The following is a 12,568-nucleotide window of genomic DNA, read 5'->3' on the forward strand; positions in this document are numbered from 1 at the left end:
GCGGCCCCTGGAGCCAAAGACACCTTCCTACGGGAGCCTGTGGCCTGAATTCCACCATTCACGTGCGTGTGTGTGTGTGTTGGGGGGGGTTGCACATGCGTGTGTGTGTGTGTGTCCAGGCTCCCCTTCCTCTGGCACAGCTGGCACAAAACACTGGGTCCACTGCTTCCTGGCTACACGACCTTGGGTTTAATCTCTGGGCTTCGGTCTTCTCATCTGTAAAATGGGCTGACCTGGATTCTGTGCTAATGTAAACCATCTTGTCTGGAGCGGGTGGAAGGGAAGGAAAAGAAAGCCCTAGGAGCTAAGGACCCCAGGAAGTGGGGGGACCGCCCTCTGTGGTCCACCAGCCAGGGAGGAAGGAGAGGGTTAAACAGGCCCTGTGTACACTAGGACCCCCGAGCTCAGTTCTGAACCCCCAGTCCCGAGGGGCAGAGTGGTCCCTCTGCAAACCCTTGGATGGGACAGATGTCACCAGCTGATCCCACACTTTCTGCGGAGCTGGACGTGGCCAGGATGCCAACTCCAGCCGTCAGCCTGTCAACACCACGAGGCCAAGGCTGGCACCAGAGGAAACCTCTGTCATCCAGGACTGAAGTCACAAAAGCGAGGGTTACGGCAGCACAGCGGGAGCCCCAGTGGTGTGGGCGGGCTCAGCTGAGCTGCAGGAGCGTCTGTCCACTCACCCCCTTGAAGGCGGGGGATGTGCAGACTCCCTCACCGGCTCCCAAAACTTTGCTGACCCGAACGCCTCCTGCTCGCTGCTCCAGGCACCGCGGACACTTGCTGGACCTGGCGCACACCAGGGACCCTCCACCTCTCCGCCTTTGCGCGTGCCATTCCCTGGGCCCGGAATGCCGATCCCTGAGATTCCCGCAGGGCTCACACCTCTGAGAGGTCTCCCCGGCTCACCTGTCTCTGCGGCCTCGGCGGCCCCAGCCATTCTCAATCGCAGTGTTTTACTCAACACAAAGCACTGGCTACTCTGAAATCACCTGCTCAGTTTTTACCTGTCTGCTTCCTTCTGCTACCCTCCTAGCTCCTTGGGGCCCTTGAGTTTTGTGTTTTGCTCAGCACCTAAAATGCCTGGCTCCCAGGCTCCCAGAGCTGGGTGGGCACCCCACGAAGCCACCCCATCTACTGAGGCAGACGCTGAGCAGAGACGCTGGGGGGAAGGGCGGGTTGCCCACTGTTTTGTCCACAGGCAGGGCCACGTCTGGAGACACTGCCTGCTAGTGCCACCCTGGTCCCTCATGCCACGGCCCCAGGACACCTACATGGGTGATGGAGCCGCGGTACGTGATGGGGCTCTCGGAAGGCACCCGCGCGCTGGGGATGCCCTTGGTGATGCTCCCTCCTGGAACCGAGCCCAGAGACGTCCCTGGAAGACATGAGACACGGGCTGAAGGGGTGTCTGCAGCCCCTCCCCAGGCCCCAGTCCCAGAGCCCCCGAGACCTGCAGGTCCCCCCCACCTCCGGTGTCTCAGCGCAGAGGGTCCCCCGCCCCTAAATGGCGAAGTAGACAACTGCGAAGAGAGGCTGCTGGACCCTCTGGGAGCTGAAGCTTCTTAGCAGGTTTTGGATAAAGGGTCCCATTCCTGCCTCGACCCTCCCAGGGATGGAGGGGCAGCCGCCGGGGGTGAGCCTAGCTCGCACGCCCTCACCTCTCAGCACGGACGTCTCCTGAGCCGCAGGCACCCCCAGGCTCTCCGGTGGCCCAGCCTGGCCCCGTGGGGACAGCTGTTCCTGCTTCACTCCGCTGAAGGGCGCTGGAGAGGGGCGAGAGTGGTGAGCCGAGCCTCTGGGCAGGGATTCAGAGGGACGGCCGCCTCCCTGCCCTGTCCGGGGCTGAGGGACCTCCCCGCCACGCGCGGGCCAGAGTCCCTTAGGGTGAGCTGCCCTCCCTCAAGCCCCCAACGCAAACAGTGGGAGCCAAGCCTGGGCCATCGAGGTTGGGGGGCCCTACATCCTTACCCAGCTTCTTGGGGTCCATGGTGAGCGGCAGCCCCATGGTGATGGGGCCCACGGGGGCCTTGGCATGCTCTGAGTACGGGACGTGGAGCTGCACAGACATTCCCTGTGGGAGCAGAGGCCGTGGGGTCACAGAGGCCTCAACCAGGGCCTCAACCCGCTTTTATGAGGCCCCAAGAGGAGGGGAACCTCAGGATCACACCCGGGTCCAAGGCCTGGGGCCTCAGTTCCGGCCCTGCTGCCCCTCTGAGCAACTGTGAACGAGTCACTGCCTCTCCTGGGCCTCAGTGCCCTCACCCGTGTGGCGGTCATGACCTGGTTTAAAGGAAATGGTACCCACAGCGCCTGAGCAAAGCATACGCCTTGCCCCCGCCCTGCGCCACAGGGGGGCAGGTCAGAGAGGTGAGGGGCAGGTGGACCGAGGCTCACCACGTGCCAGGGCTGTGTGTCTAGTGCCTGCGACTTTGTTTCACAGAAGGGAAACTGAGGCACAGAGAGGTTAAGTAACTTGCCGAAGGCCACACAGTCTGATCGCAGAGCCCATGCTCTTGAATGCCCCGTGGAGTGACCTCCCAAGGTCCTGATGCCTGGGTCAGGCACAGCCAGCTTGGACCCAGCCCCCTGGGTGCCCGACCCCCACCCCGACACCATCCGTCCCAGGGATCACCCCCACCCCGACTTTACAGATGGAGGGACCAAACCCCAGAAAGAGGAAGGGGCGTTCTCCGGGACCCGGTTGCACAGGTGCTTCTGGGGGGCCGCCCCTCCCACCTCACCTGGGAGAGGGCACCCGTTTGCCTCTCAAGGACGCTGGGGTGCTTGGTGGAGGAGATGAGGGGCGGCGGGTTGGAGATGGTGGGTGGGCGTGGTAGGACGGGCCGGGCGCTGTCATGGAGGCCCAGGGGCAGCGGGTGACCTGCAGGGCACGTATCTGTCCATCACAGGGCCCCAGGAGCAGTCAGAGGCAGAGCCCCCAGGCCACTCCCCACCTCGTCCCTGTCCTGCCCAGGCGGGTGCCCGTCCAAACGTGCCCCCACTGCTCCACCCGTCTCTGCCTGATGAGCCGTCTGCATCCTTGGTTCAGACAGCACTACCCCAGGGAAGTCTCCCTCCACGCCTCCCCCCTCCCAGGCCCTGGCCCAAGCCCCTCAACTCTCCCCCGACTCCTTAACTGGTCTCCCCGTTCCCCTGTTGCTCTCCAACAGTCCACTCCTCTCACAGGAACCAAAGGGATCTTTTTGCAAAGTCCACTAGTTCACATCCTCCCCTGCTATGAACCTCCTATGGCTCCCCACTGCTCCCCCAGGGTAAGGCCTTAGCCTCTGACACAGCTTTCAGGTTCACCTGACCTGCACTTATAGGCTCCCCAGGCTCCCTGGGCCCCAAGCTTCTGCCATGACAGCCTGACTCAGTGTCTCAAGCTTCGCCTGCTCGCTCCTGCCTCCGGACCTTTGCACATGCTGTTCCCCCTGCCTGGCATGTCTTTCCCTGTTCTTCTCCTGGCTCTTTTGGCCACTCATCCTGCAGGATCAGCTCTGCTGAGGACGGCCTTTGCTGACATCACAGCCCTTACTGGCCCCTGGCTATGCCCCTTTCATTGCTGGTGGGGCCTGGCAGGGCTGGAGAGCCCAGGAAGGGTCTCGAATCCAGCCTGACTGTATTCGTAAATCAAAGCAGGCCCCCCCCCTCACGCTTTTCTCTCCACCTGCCCATTGTGTACCTCAAGTCCATGGTGGAAGACAGAGCTCCCACTCTCAGCCTGCCCCTAACCGGCTCGAGCACCTCTCAGGTATCCCCAGCCCCAGGTGCTTCAATTGCAACCCTGTAGATTTCTCACGTCTCAGAGGAGCCCCCTTCCCCTTCACTGACCAGACCATCCCTCCCGCCAGGACCCTAAGGTCCTTCTGCGTGCAGTTCCGAGTCAGTGCACACAGCTGGCGCCCAATGACTGCACGCTGGCTGACTCGGCAAGGAGGCCAGGCTCGGGTGAACTACTCACCAGGCGGGGCGTAGGAGAAGGCCAAGGGGTCAGGGGCGTGCGGAGAGGCCTTGATCACCTCGCGAGGGGGCACGGGGAAGGGCAGGCCTGACGTCCAACACGAGGGATCCGTGGGCAGCTTCTGGCCCTCAGCCGCAAAGGCCGGGAAGAACACGGGCTTCTCTGCTGAGGGGCAAGGCAGGCAGTCAGCCACACTCGGCCAGCCCTCAGGCCCCCAGCCCTGGCTGCCCTGCTCAAACAAGACCCCCTGTGTCTTGCAGCGCCAGCCTCGGCCAGGGGAAGGTCCTGGCCAACAGTGATGGAGCCCCCCAAGTCTGCAGACCGGGCACCACGCTGACTCCTGTGATGTCCTGTCAAGCACGGATGTGCCTCAGGCTTGGGCTGGGCTTCTCGGCGGCCCCTGATTCCAGCGCTGGAATCCCACAGGCACTTGCCCGGCACCGGGTCAGCAAGGGGCCTGGACAAACCTCCAAACCAGGGGCGGCAGATGGTGGCACGGGGCCTGCCCACTGCCCGATTCTGTGTGTACACTTGTGCTGGAACGTCCACCCGTCTATTTATCATCTGCAGCAGAGCTGAGGAGTTGCGACAGAGACCGTCTGTCTGGCCCACAAAACCTAAAATATTTACTATCTGGCCCTTTCCAGAAGAGGCTCGCTGACCTCTTCAGATGACGAAGGCGGTCAGAACGGTTTGCCGTGATCCACGTACATGTGCTCCCGCCAGCACAGCTACGGCCCGGATGCCCGGCATGACGGCGCACACACGTCCCCATGCGCCGAGCGTGTCCCACGTCCAGGGGCTGGGCTGGGCGTTTCGAAAGCGTGAACTCAACGAGCCTCCTTGCAGGCTCAGGAGAAAGAGAGCGGCCGGGCCCAGTGTGCTGAGAGGGACCGGAGTACGGACACATCGACGGACTTATCTAAGGTCACCAGCAAATATTTGGCCAAGTCAGGAATTGACCACTGAACCTCCCGGACGCTGCAGACGGCGGAGGGAGCCCTCCCACGGGGGCTCCAACTAAGTGCTCTGCGTGGACTGACTCGGTTATCCTTGCAACGCCCTTCAGGGAACGGACGAGGATTATCCCCAATTTGCAGATGGGAACACGGAGGCTCAGAGAGGTGAAGTCACCTGGTCAAAGGCCCACAGCCAGCAAGGGGAGCTCTGAGCCCAGGTAGATGGGCTGCAGGCTGTAATCTTCACCTTTGCCACACATACTGACCACAGGAAGGGGAGCAACGACTGGCCCTGGATTCTCAGGCCTGGGGACACAGCCGCAGACCCGGCCAAAGGCCAGGCCGTCTTCACGGTGTTCTCCCGCTGGCCACCCACTCTGCTGAAATCGGTCCTAAGCGCCAAACCTCTTCCTTGAGAATTGATGTCAGGCTAGAGGACCGATGGTGGCGAGGGCGGGGTACGGGGGGCGGGGGGGGCGGGCAGGGGAGTAGCCAGCTGGTTACAACTTGGGAATGCCTGGCCTGGGATGGGAATGGCAGGCAGGTGTCATCCCTCGGGCCACCTCCAGATGACAGAGGGAGGCTCTGAAGACGCAGCAAGGCGAGCAGGAGAGCACTGGCAGCATGAGAGCCGCCTGCTGTGGGCACAGCAGGTGGGGTGGAGGCGTGCGTGCTGCACTCCCTCCGCTCCTCTCCTGGGAGACTGAGCTCCCCCCGGACCTGTGCGCCTGCTGACGTGGGGAGCCCGCAGGAGGGGCCGCAGATGTGGGGAGTAAGCCGGGGTGGGGATTCTCATGCTCAACCAACCCCCAGTGGGGGCGCCCCCACCCCCACCCCACCCAGGGCCTGCACCCGGCCCGGAAATTACGTGCACGCCCTGGACCTCGCTCGTCCAGCCACCCGTCCGCGCGCGTGCCTGGGCTGCTCTCTCCAGCTCAGCTCCGGCTGCCGTGGGAGGGGGCAGGGGCGGGGGGGTGGCCTCCGGTGCTGGAAGGGAAATCTGGGGCCGGGCCAGGATGGGCCGGCGGCCGAGAGCTTGGAGAGACAACCTGTTCCTCCGGCTGGGCCCAGGGAGCCCGAGGGGTGGGCGGGCGGAGCAGCTCCACACAGGAGCCAGGCGGCAGGGGAGGCTCCTGAGAGACCAGAGAGGTCGGTCGTGCGAGGTGTCAAGTTCATGCATGTGCGTACGGGTGCTAGCTGCAAGGCAGGCCGTGGCACCTGACGCCAGGTGCCCCGGCTCCTGTGCGGAGCGATTCCAGGAAACGGCGCGGCCCTCCGCCGTGCCAACAGGCCGGATGCCAGGCTCAGAAAGCACAGGTGCTGGCTCACCTTCTCCCAGGACAGGGCCTGTGACCCCTCCCAGCGGGCCCTGCCTGGCCCCGTGTGGTGTCCAGCCACTCAAGTACGGCCCAGCCCGGCTCAGACCTGGCGCCGGCCAAGGCTGTTTGGGCCCCTGACACTGCCACGCAGCTATCCGCCCTGGGCTGGTGCCCCAGCCCTGGAATGTCCTTCCAGAGCCAGACCCCACATCTCACGCTGCACTCTCGCCCAGCGAACCCCAGCCCCACCATGGGGAGTCCCGGTCCCAGCGTGGGTGGCTGGCAGGGGCCCAGGAAGAGGCAGACGTTCCGCTTTCCACCCCACACGCGGGTTCATCAGCAGGTCCCAATGTTTGCCTCTGAAACAAAGTCCCAATGCCCCCCTTCATGGTCACCCGCACAGCCCAGCTGCCACCACCGCTGGCCGGGAAAAGCATCTGCCCACAACTCCCTGCCGCCCTTTCTCCTCAACAATGGCTGGAGAGGCAGAGAGAGAAGAGATCCTTCTAAAATAAAAATCAGATTGCCTGACCTCTCCCCAGTCCCCTACACACACACACACACACACACACACACACACACACACACACACACACACACACACACACACACACACACACACACACACACCCTTAAAATTCCTCCAGCAAAGGCTTTTTCTGCACCCAAGACAAAATCCCCACAGTACCATGGCCTACGAGGCCCTACACAATCTGGTCCCCCATCTCCCTATCCCACCTCCTATCCTACCCCCTCCCCAGCCACCACGACCTCCCAGCAGCTCCGCCAACACACCAAGCTTGTTCCCACCCCAGGGCCTTTGCACGTGCCGTTCCCTATGCCTGAACGCCCTTCCCCCCGATCTTCCCACGACTGCCTTCTCCTCTTCACGGAGACCCTTCCCTGAGCCCCTCATCACTCATTCTGTTTTGTCTCTTTCGCTGCATGAACCAGCCTAAGGTCATCTTGCCTCCTTACGTGCCCCCTGTTTAACGTCCTCTTGCAAAAGCAGCAACTCCTTGGAGCAGGGACTTCGTCCTGCCCACTGCCGAACCCCCGCTGCCTGGCACGGTGCTTGGCGATCGTGGGTGTCCAACCAATGTCCTGGCCCCCGTGGCCACAAGCTGGCCTGTGTGCCAGCCAGGATGCATGCCCGCCCGTGTGGGTGGCATCCGAGACTTCCTGCAGCAGGTGAAGGCGGCCGGCAGGGCGGGCTGATCAGCGGGGGAGTGTCTGGCAGGCCCTGTCACTGTGAAGTGTGGAGCTGGCCTCCTTCAGGGACAGCCCTGCCCTGTCTTCCGGCACACGGTACCACCTTCAGGGAGGCCCACGGCCGAGGGCCACCCGGCTTTCTAGAGAAGGCGGGACGCCGTGCCAGAGGCTGCCGGGGGTGGGCACGCAGGTGGCCCTGGCTGCCCACACCTGTCCCTGGGCTGCGTCGGTCAGGGAGGATGGCCTGGGGTCCTGCTGCCCTCAGACCCCTAGAGCAGCCTGCAGGAGAGCCTGGGCTAGCCCAGCGTGGGGGGAGCCTCTGGGGGGTCAGCCCCCAGTGCCTGAGACGTGCCAGGCTGGTCTGGGACGGGTGTCCCTTTGGGGCACAGGCTTGAGACTTTTTGGGTCCGGTTGGCGGGGGGGCAGAGACAGAAGAGCCAGAGAACGAGAAGCCACGCCCCACCTGCCTCCAGACCTCGCACTTCACATGGTGACAACAAAGCCCGCCCGGCAGTTGCTGCAACGCAGCTGCTCGGGGAATCACCTCACTGGCTCCCCAGTGAACCCAGTGACCTCGGCCGGGAATAAGGTCAGGGTGAAAGCTGGAGGGGGGCAGTGCTTCCTGCCCAGGCCCCAGAGTGGCTGCCAGCCGGAGCTGAGCCTCATGGTTCTAGAAGCTCATGTGTGGACTGAATCACATGGAACCAGAAACTGAGCCCTAGACGTTGTTTTCGTACACGCACAGTGCTTTTGAAAATTTTGAGAAGTTGCCAATGTTGAGAAATTCGAAGATTTCACATGAAAAGATGGATTTCTAGCTTCTCGGGAAGAACAACCCCAGGCCTGTCTTACCACATGGCGACTCTCGACTGAGGCCAACATGCACCCACTTTAGAAAGAACAGGCGTCTCCAACTGCCCCGGTGCCCACCCCCCACTGCCTCGCCCCACCATGTTGCGCTCATTTACTTGGCCTGTCGGGCCACTGCGGCCCTGGAGTCTGCAGGAGCTGCTCCGCACACGCAAAGGCCCCTTACGCCCACCCACCTGCCCCCCTCCCCCGTACTCCCTGGGCCCCCGGCACACACTTACCCTCCTTCTCAGCAGGGGGCACAGGGCTCCTGCTTTTGCCTCGAGGGCTGCTGCTGGGCTGCTGGGGGCTGTCGCTCTCCGGCTGCACGTGCTGCGGTGGCGGAGGAACAGGGGGCGCCGCGTCCTCCCGGGGGGGCTCGTGGGCTTTGGTGACCTGCTGAGGGAAGCCGGGAGGAGTGAGCATCTTCACAGCCCGTCCGTCCACAGGTCACAGAGATCAGGGAAAGCCCTCCAGGCCCCCTGCGTGGGACCAGCCTGGAAACTGAGGCCCAGGGGGAGGCAGCGACGTGCCCAAGGGCACGCGGCTTGAGGGCCAGGAGGGTAGGGCTTTGCGCAGAGTGTAGGGGGTGTGCCCGCCCATCCCAGCTGCCCGGCCGTGGATGGGGGAGTCCCCGTTACCCTCCCCACCAGCCCCCTCCCCCTTCCCCAAATCGCTCGGGGTCTCAGAGGGATCGGGACTGACCAGTGGGAGTGGACCCGGCCTCGGGGAGTGGGCAGCGTGGCTTGGCGCACCTCGTGCCCCTCACTCGGAAAGCCCTGCTCAGCTCAGAGCCTTCCAGACCAGAGCATTTGAAGGCCCGGCCCACCTCCTTGGAGAGGCACGGCTTTGGCCACGACTGAGCCATCACGAGTAAGGGGCACCTCTGAGGGTCCTCCTGCCGGGCCTGGGGAAGAATCTTCCAGCTCCCCTCCTTCCCCCAGCGAAGGGCCTCTCGGTAACTGCGGGGCGCCGCCCTCCGCTCCGAGGAGCCGTGACAGAGGGCTGCGGGAGCTTTCTGTGAGGTCTGGGCGCCCCTGGAGAACTGTCGGCGGGCGGGGTGGGGAGAGAGGCCAGGGCGGACACCTCGCCAGTCCCCCAGCCTCCGCGCCTGTCTCCATGGGGCTTTCCCCAGGGAACGGGAGACGCGGGTAGAGCCAGGCTGCAGGTGCCGGGGCCCCGCCTGCCCGGCCAGGTCTACCGTCCCCCCAACAGGAGGTGGAGGTCGCAGGGGCCCGGGACTCACAATCGGGGGGATGGCGGCCGCCCGTTGCTTCAGCTGCTTCAGGTCCAGCGGCTTCTGGGGCGAGGCATTGGTCCTGGCGTCGCTGGTCGCAGTGAGGAGGCTGGGCCGTGGCGACAGGAGCCTGCGGGGGAGACCAGCGTCAGGCCCACGGGCTCCCGGCCTCCTGGCTCCAGCCTGGATGACGGGGCCGGAGGGGCTGCCAGAGAGAGGCGAAGGTCCAGGATCACGGGGCCCAGGAGCCTGGGGTCATGGTGGGGTCTCCACCCTCCCTCCTTCCTCTGGTCCAGGCAGGCCTCACAAGGGGCCAAGACCCCTCCCACCCCGGCCCAGAGGCCCAGCCAGGATCAAACACTCCTGAGACAGCCCAAGGCAAGGAAAGCCCCAGAGAAACCCACACTCAGGGCCCACACCACGCTCGGCCCTTTGGAAGCTGCCAGAAAGGCCAAGAATCAACCAGCTTAAGGCTTGGGGAGCTTGGGAGGTTCAGGGAGAATATCCGTCACCCAGATAGGAGAGGCTCAGGTACCAGGGTTAGGGCCTGGGGCGTGGCACTGAGAGGACCTTGCTTATTGGAGACCAGAATTGGGGAGCCCCCCACTCAGCCCAAATGCAACCTGAGATACTGGGAATCTCGCCTGCACACCGTTTGCTGGGGCGCTAAAGCGGGAGGTACAGGCTCTGCATGGAGGGGCTGGTCAGCGTGTATACGGCCCGTCCAGCAGCCCTAAGTGGGGCTGTGGTGCTCAGCAGGGCCTGCAGGTGCCTCGTTCTCTAAAGCAAGGTCACGTCTGTCTGATGCTGACATGCAGAATGGGGCAGCGCACCTGCACAGGGTGCATGGTGTGTGTCGGGGGGGTGGCGGAGTGGGGGGGCTGAAACACAGTGGGATGCCAGCGACAGGGTCACCCCAGTGTAGAGGTGCAGTGTCTGGGACACCGGAGCAAAGCCTGCCCTGGGGTGTGGTTCCAGAGCTGCTCACAGGTGTCACCTCCTTCAGGAAGTCTTCAGGGATTTCCAGAACTCGCCAGCACTGACCACAGTGTCCTGCCACAATCCCTGTCTGCCTCCCCAGCTGGAATGAGAGTCTCTAGGCCAGGAGCTGGGTCTGCTGCAGCCTCAGAACCCCTCACCCACCCACCGGGGCTGCCTGGCTCCGGCCCAGCTCTCGGTTCCCTCCTGTGACCCGCACTTGCTGAATACACAGCAGGCCTGGTGTTGTGCTTGGGGTGCGTGGTTGGAGACCCAGAATCCAATGTCTGCTTGCAGGGCGCCGGAGCTGGCTAGATGATCAAACGGGACACACAAAGGCATTGGCTGCAGGCTGGATTCAGCCAGAGGGCACAACGAAGGCCAGGCCCCCAAAGCCAGAGGGTCCTGTTGGTACAGCCCTTGGTGTGCACTGTGACCATCCTGGCTGATGCCACATGCAGACTGTAAGCACAGCCACTGCCTTCCAGGTAACATCCATGGCCACCAGGACGCAGCTCACGCCACCCAGTGCTGGCTGCCGGACACCCAGCAAAGAGCAGAACACGGCTGCTTCCTACAGATGGAGCAGGACAGACGGGTGATGTGCAGCTGAGGTACCCTCTGCTCTCTGCAGTGAGACCATGGCCTGTGACCGGGACCACAACCTGTGACAAGCCAGTCCCGAGGGCGCTAACCCCCGGCCGCATCTGCCACATACTCAGCTGAGCGGAGTCCGTCTCGGCGACGCCCACTGGCGCTGCCCATGGCATGCAGGTGGCGCCGGGCGCAGAGGTCGGCCTGACTTCTCTGTGCTCAGCTGGTCTCCACGGTCCTCCCGACCTGGCTCACCGCCCCCTGCCGTCCTCACCTCTCTCGGCCTCTCCAGACCCTGCTCGCACTCTGAGGACCCCCTGAAGCCTCTCCTGCTGTGGCTGCCCGTCCTTGCTCCCCCGGACTCAGGCCCAGCCCCGTTTTGCCCACCACCCTCGGGCCAAGGCACCCTGACCAGGTCTGAGAACTGATGTTATCACCTGTCCTGCATTCCCCACCTCCAGCTTCAACTGTCACCAAACACCGCCCCACACACCCGTCGCAACAAATTACCAATGTCCGTTTAAACCAACTTGCATCTGTAGACTTAAGTTTAAAAGGAATATACTGCAGCCACTTTGGAAAACACTGGCAGTTCCTCAAAAGGTGAAACAGAGTCACCACAGGGTCCGGCAATTCCACTGCTGGGCATATACTCGAGAGAACGAAAACATATATCCACACAAACACTCGTTCACACAAGATCACAGCAGCCACTATTCACAAGAGCCAAAAGGTGGAAACAACCCAAATGGCCCAAAACAGATGAATGGATAAACAAAATGTGATATATATATATACACACACACAACGGAATACTGTTCAGCCACAAATGAGTGAAGGGCTGACACAGGCTACAACATGGATGAACCTCAGACACGACGCTGAGCGCAAGAAGCCAGTTGCAAAAGGCCACACACGGCATGGTTCCATTTCTATGAAATTCCCAGAAGAGGCAAGTCCATGGACACAGACAGAGAAGAGAGATTAGCGGACCGGGGGCTGCAGGTGGGGGATGAGCAATGACTGCTAACGGTCTGGGGTTTCTTTTTGGGGCAGTGAAAATGTTCTGGAATTAAGCAGTGGTGATGGTTACACAACTCTGTGAATGTACTAAGAGCCCTGAGCTGCACACTTCAATGGCTGAACTGTGTGGTTCGTGAATTATGTCTCAGTAAAGCTGTGACAAGGGAAACATAAAGAATATACTATTTGCCAGCCATGAAACCAAGGGTTCGTTATAGTAACTGTACTCTTTCTACAAACAATAAAGTAATAATGTTATACTATTATTTGCCATATAAATTACTCTAAAATGCAGATATTAAAGTTAAAATATAAACTTTCATATTTTTGTAAATATAATTTTATAGGGACACAAAATATGCTTTTATGATACATATAAAATAAGCAAAGTGTCTGTGTCTCACTCTGTCAGCGAACTAGGACCTCC

General features: G+C 62.1%; 1 protein-coding gene across 27 annotated transcripts in view; it reads right to left on the reverse strand.

Moving 5' to 3' along the window:
• The window catches only part of NCOR2 (nuclear receptor corepressor 2), a 221,264-nt gene that overhangs the window by 26,317 nt on the left and 182,379 nt on the right, over positions 1–12,568 (reverse strand). For 17 of the 27 annotated variants that reach the window (XM_060310870.2, XM_060310858.2, XM_060310866.2 and 14 more), the window contains 7 exons: positions 9,556–9,676; positions 8,552–8,708; positions 3,971–4,135; positions 2,748–2,902; positions 1,975–2,077; positions 1,665–1,769; positions 1,278–1,381 (listed from right to left, as the gene is read on the reverse strand). In XM_060310870.2, the coding sequence (XP_060166853.1) occupies positions 1,278–1,381; positions 1,665–1,769; positions 1,975–2,077; positions 2,748–2,902; positions 3,971–4,135; positions 8,552–8,708; positions 9,556–9,676 (910 nt within the window). The remainder of the gene's footprint in view (positions 1–1,277; positions 1,382–1,664; positions 1,770–1,974; positions 2,078–2,747; positions 2,903–3,970; positions 4,136–8,551; positions 8,709–9,555; positions 9,677–12,568) is intronic. The other 10 variants (XM_060310873.2, XM_060310876.2, XM_060310872.2 and 7 more) reach the window with 4 other exon arrangements.

Source organism: Globicephala melas, chromosome 13 (genome assembly GCF_963455315.2).
Source record: "Globicephala melas chromosome 13, mGloMel1.2, whole genome shotgun sequence".
NCBI classification, from domain to species: Eukaryota; Metazoa; Chordata; class Mammalia; order Artiodactyla; family Delphinidae; genus Globicephala; species Globicephala melas.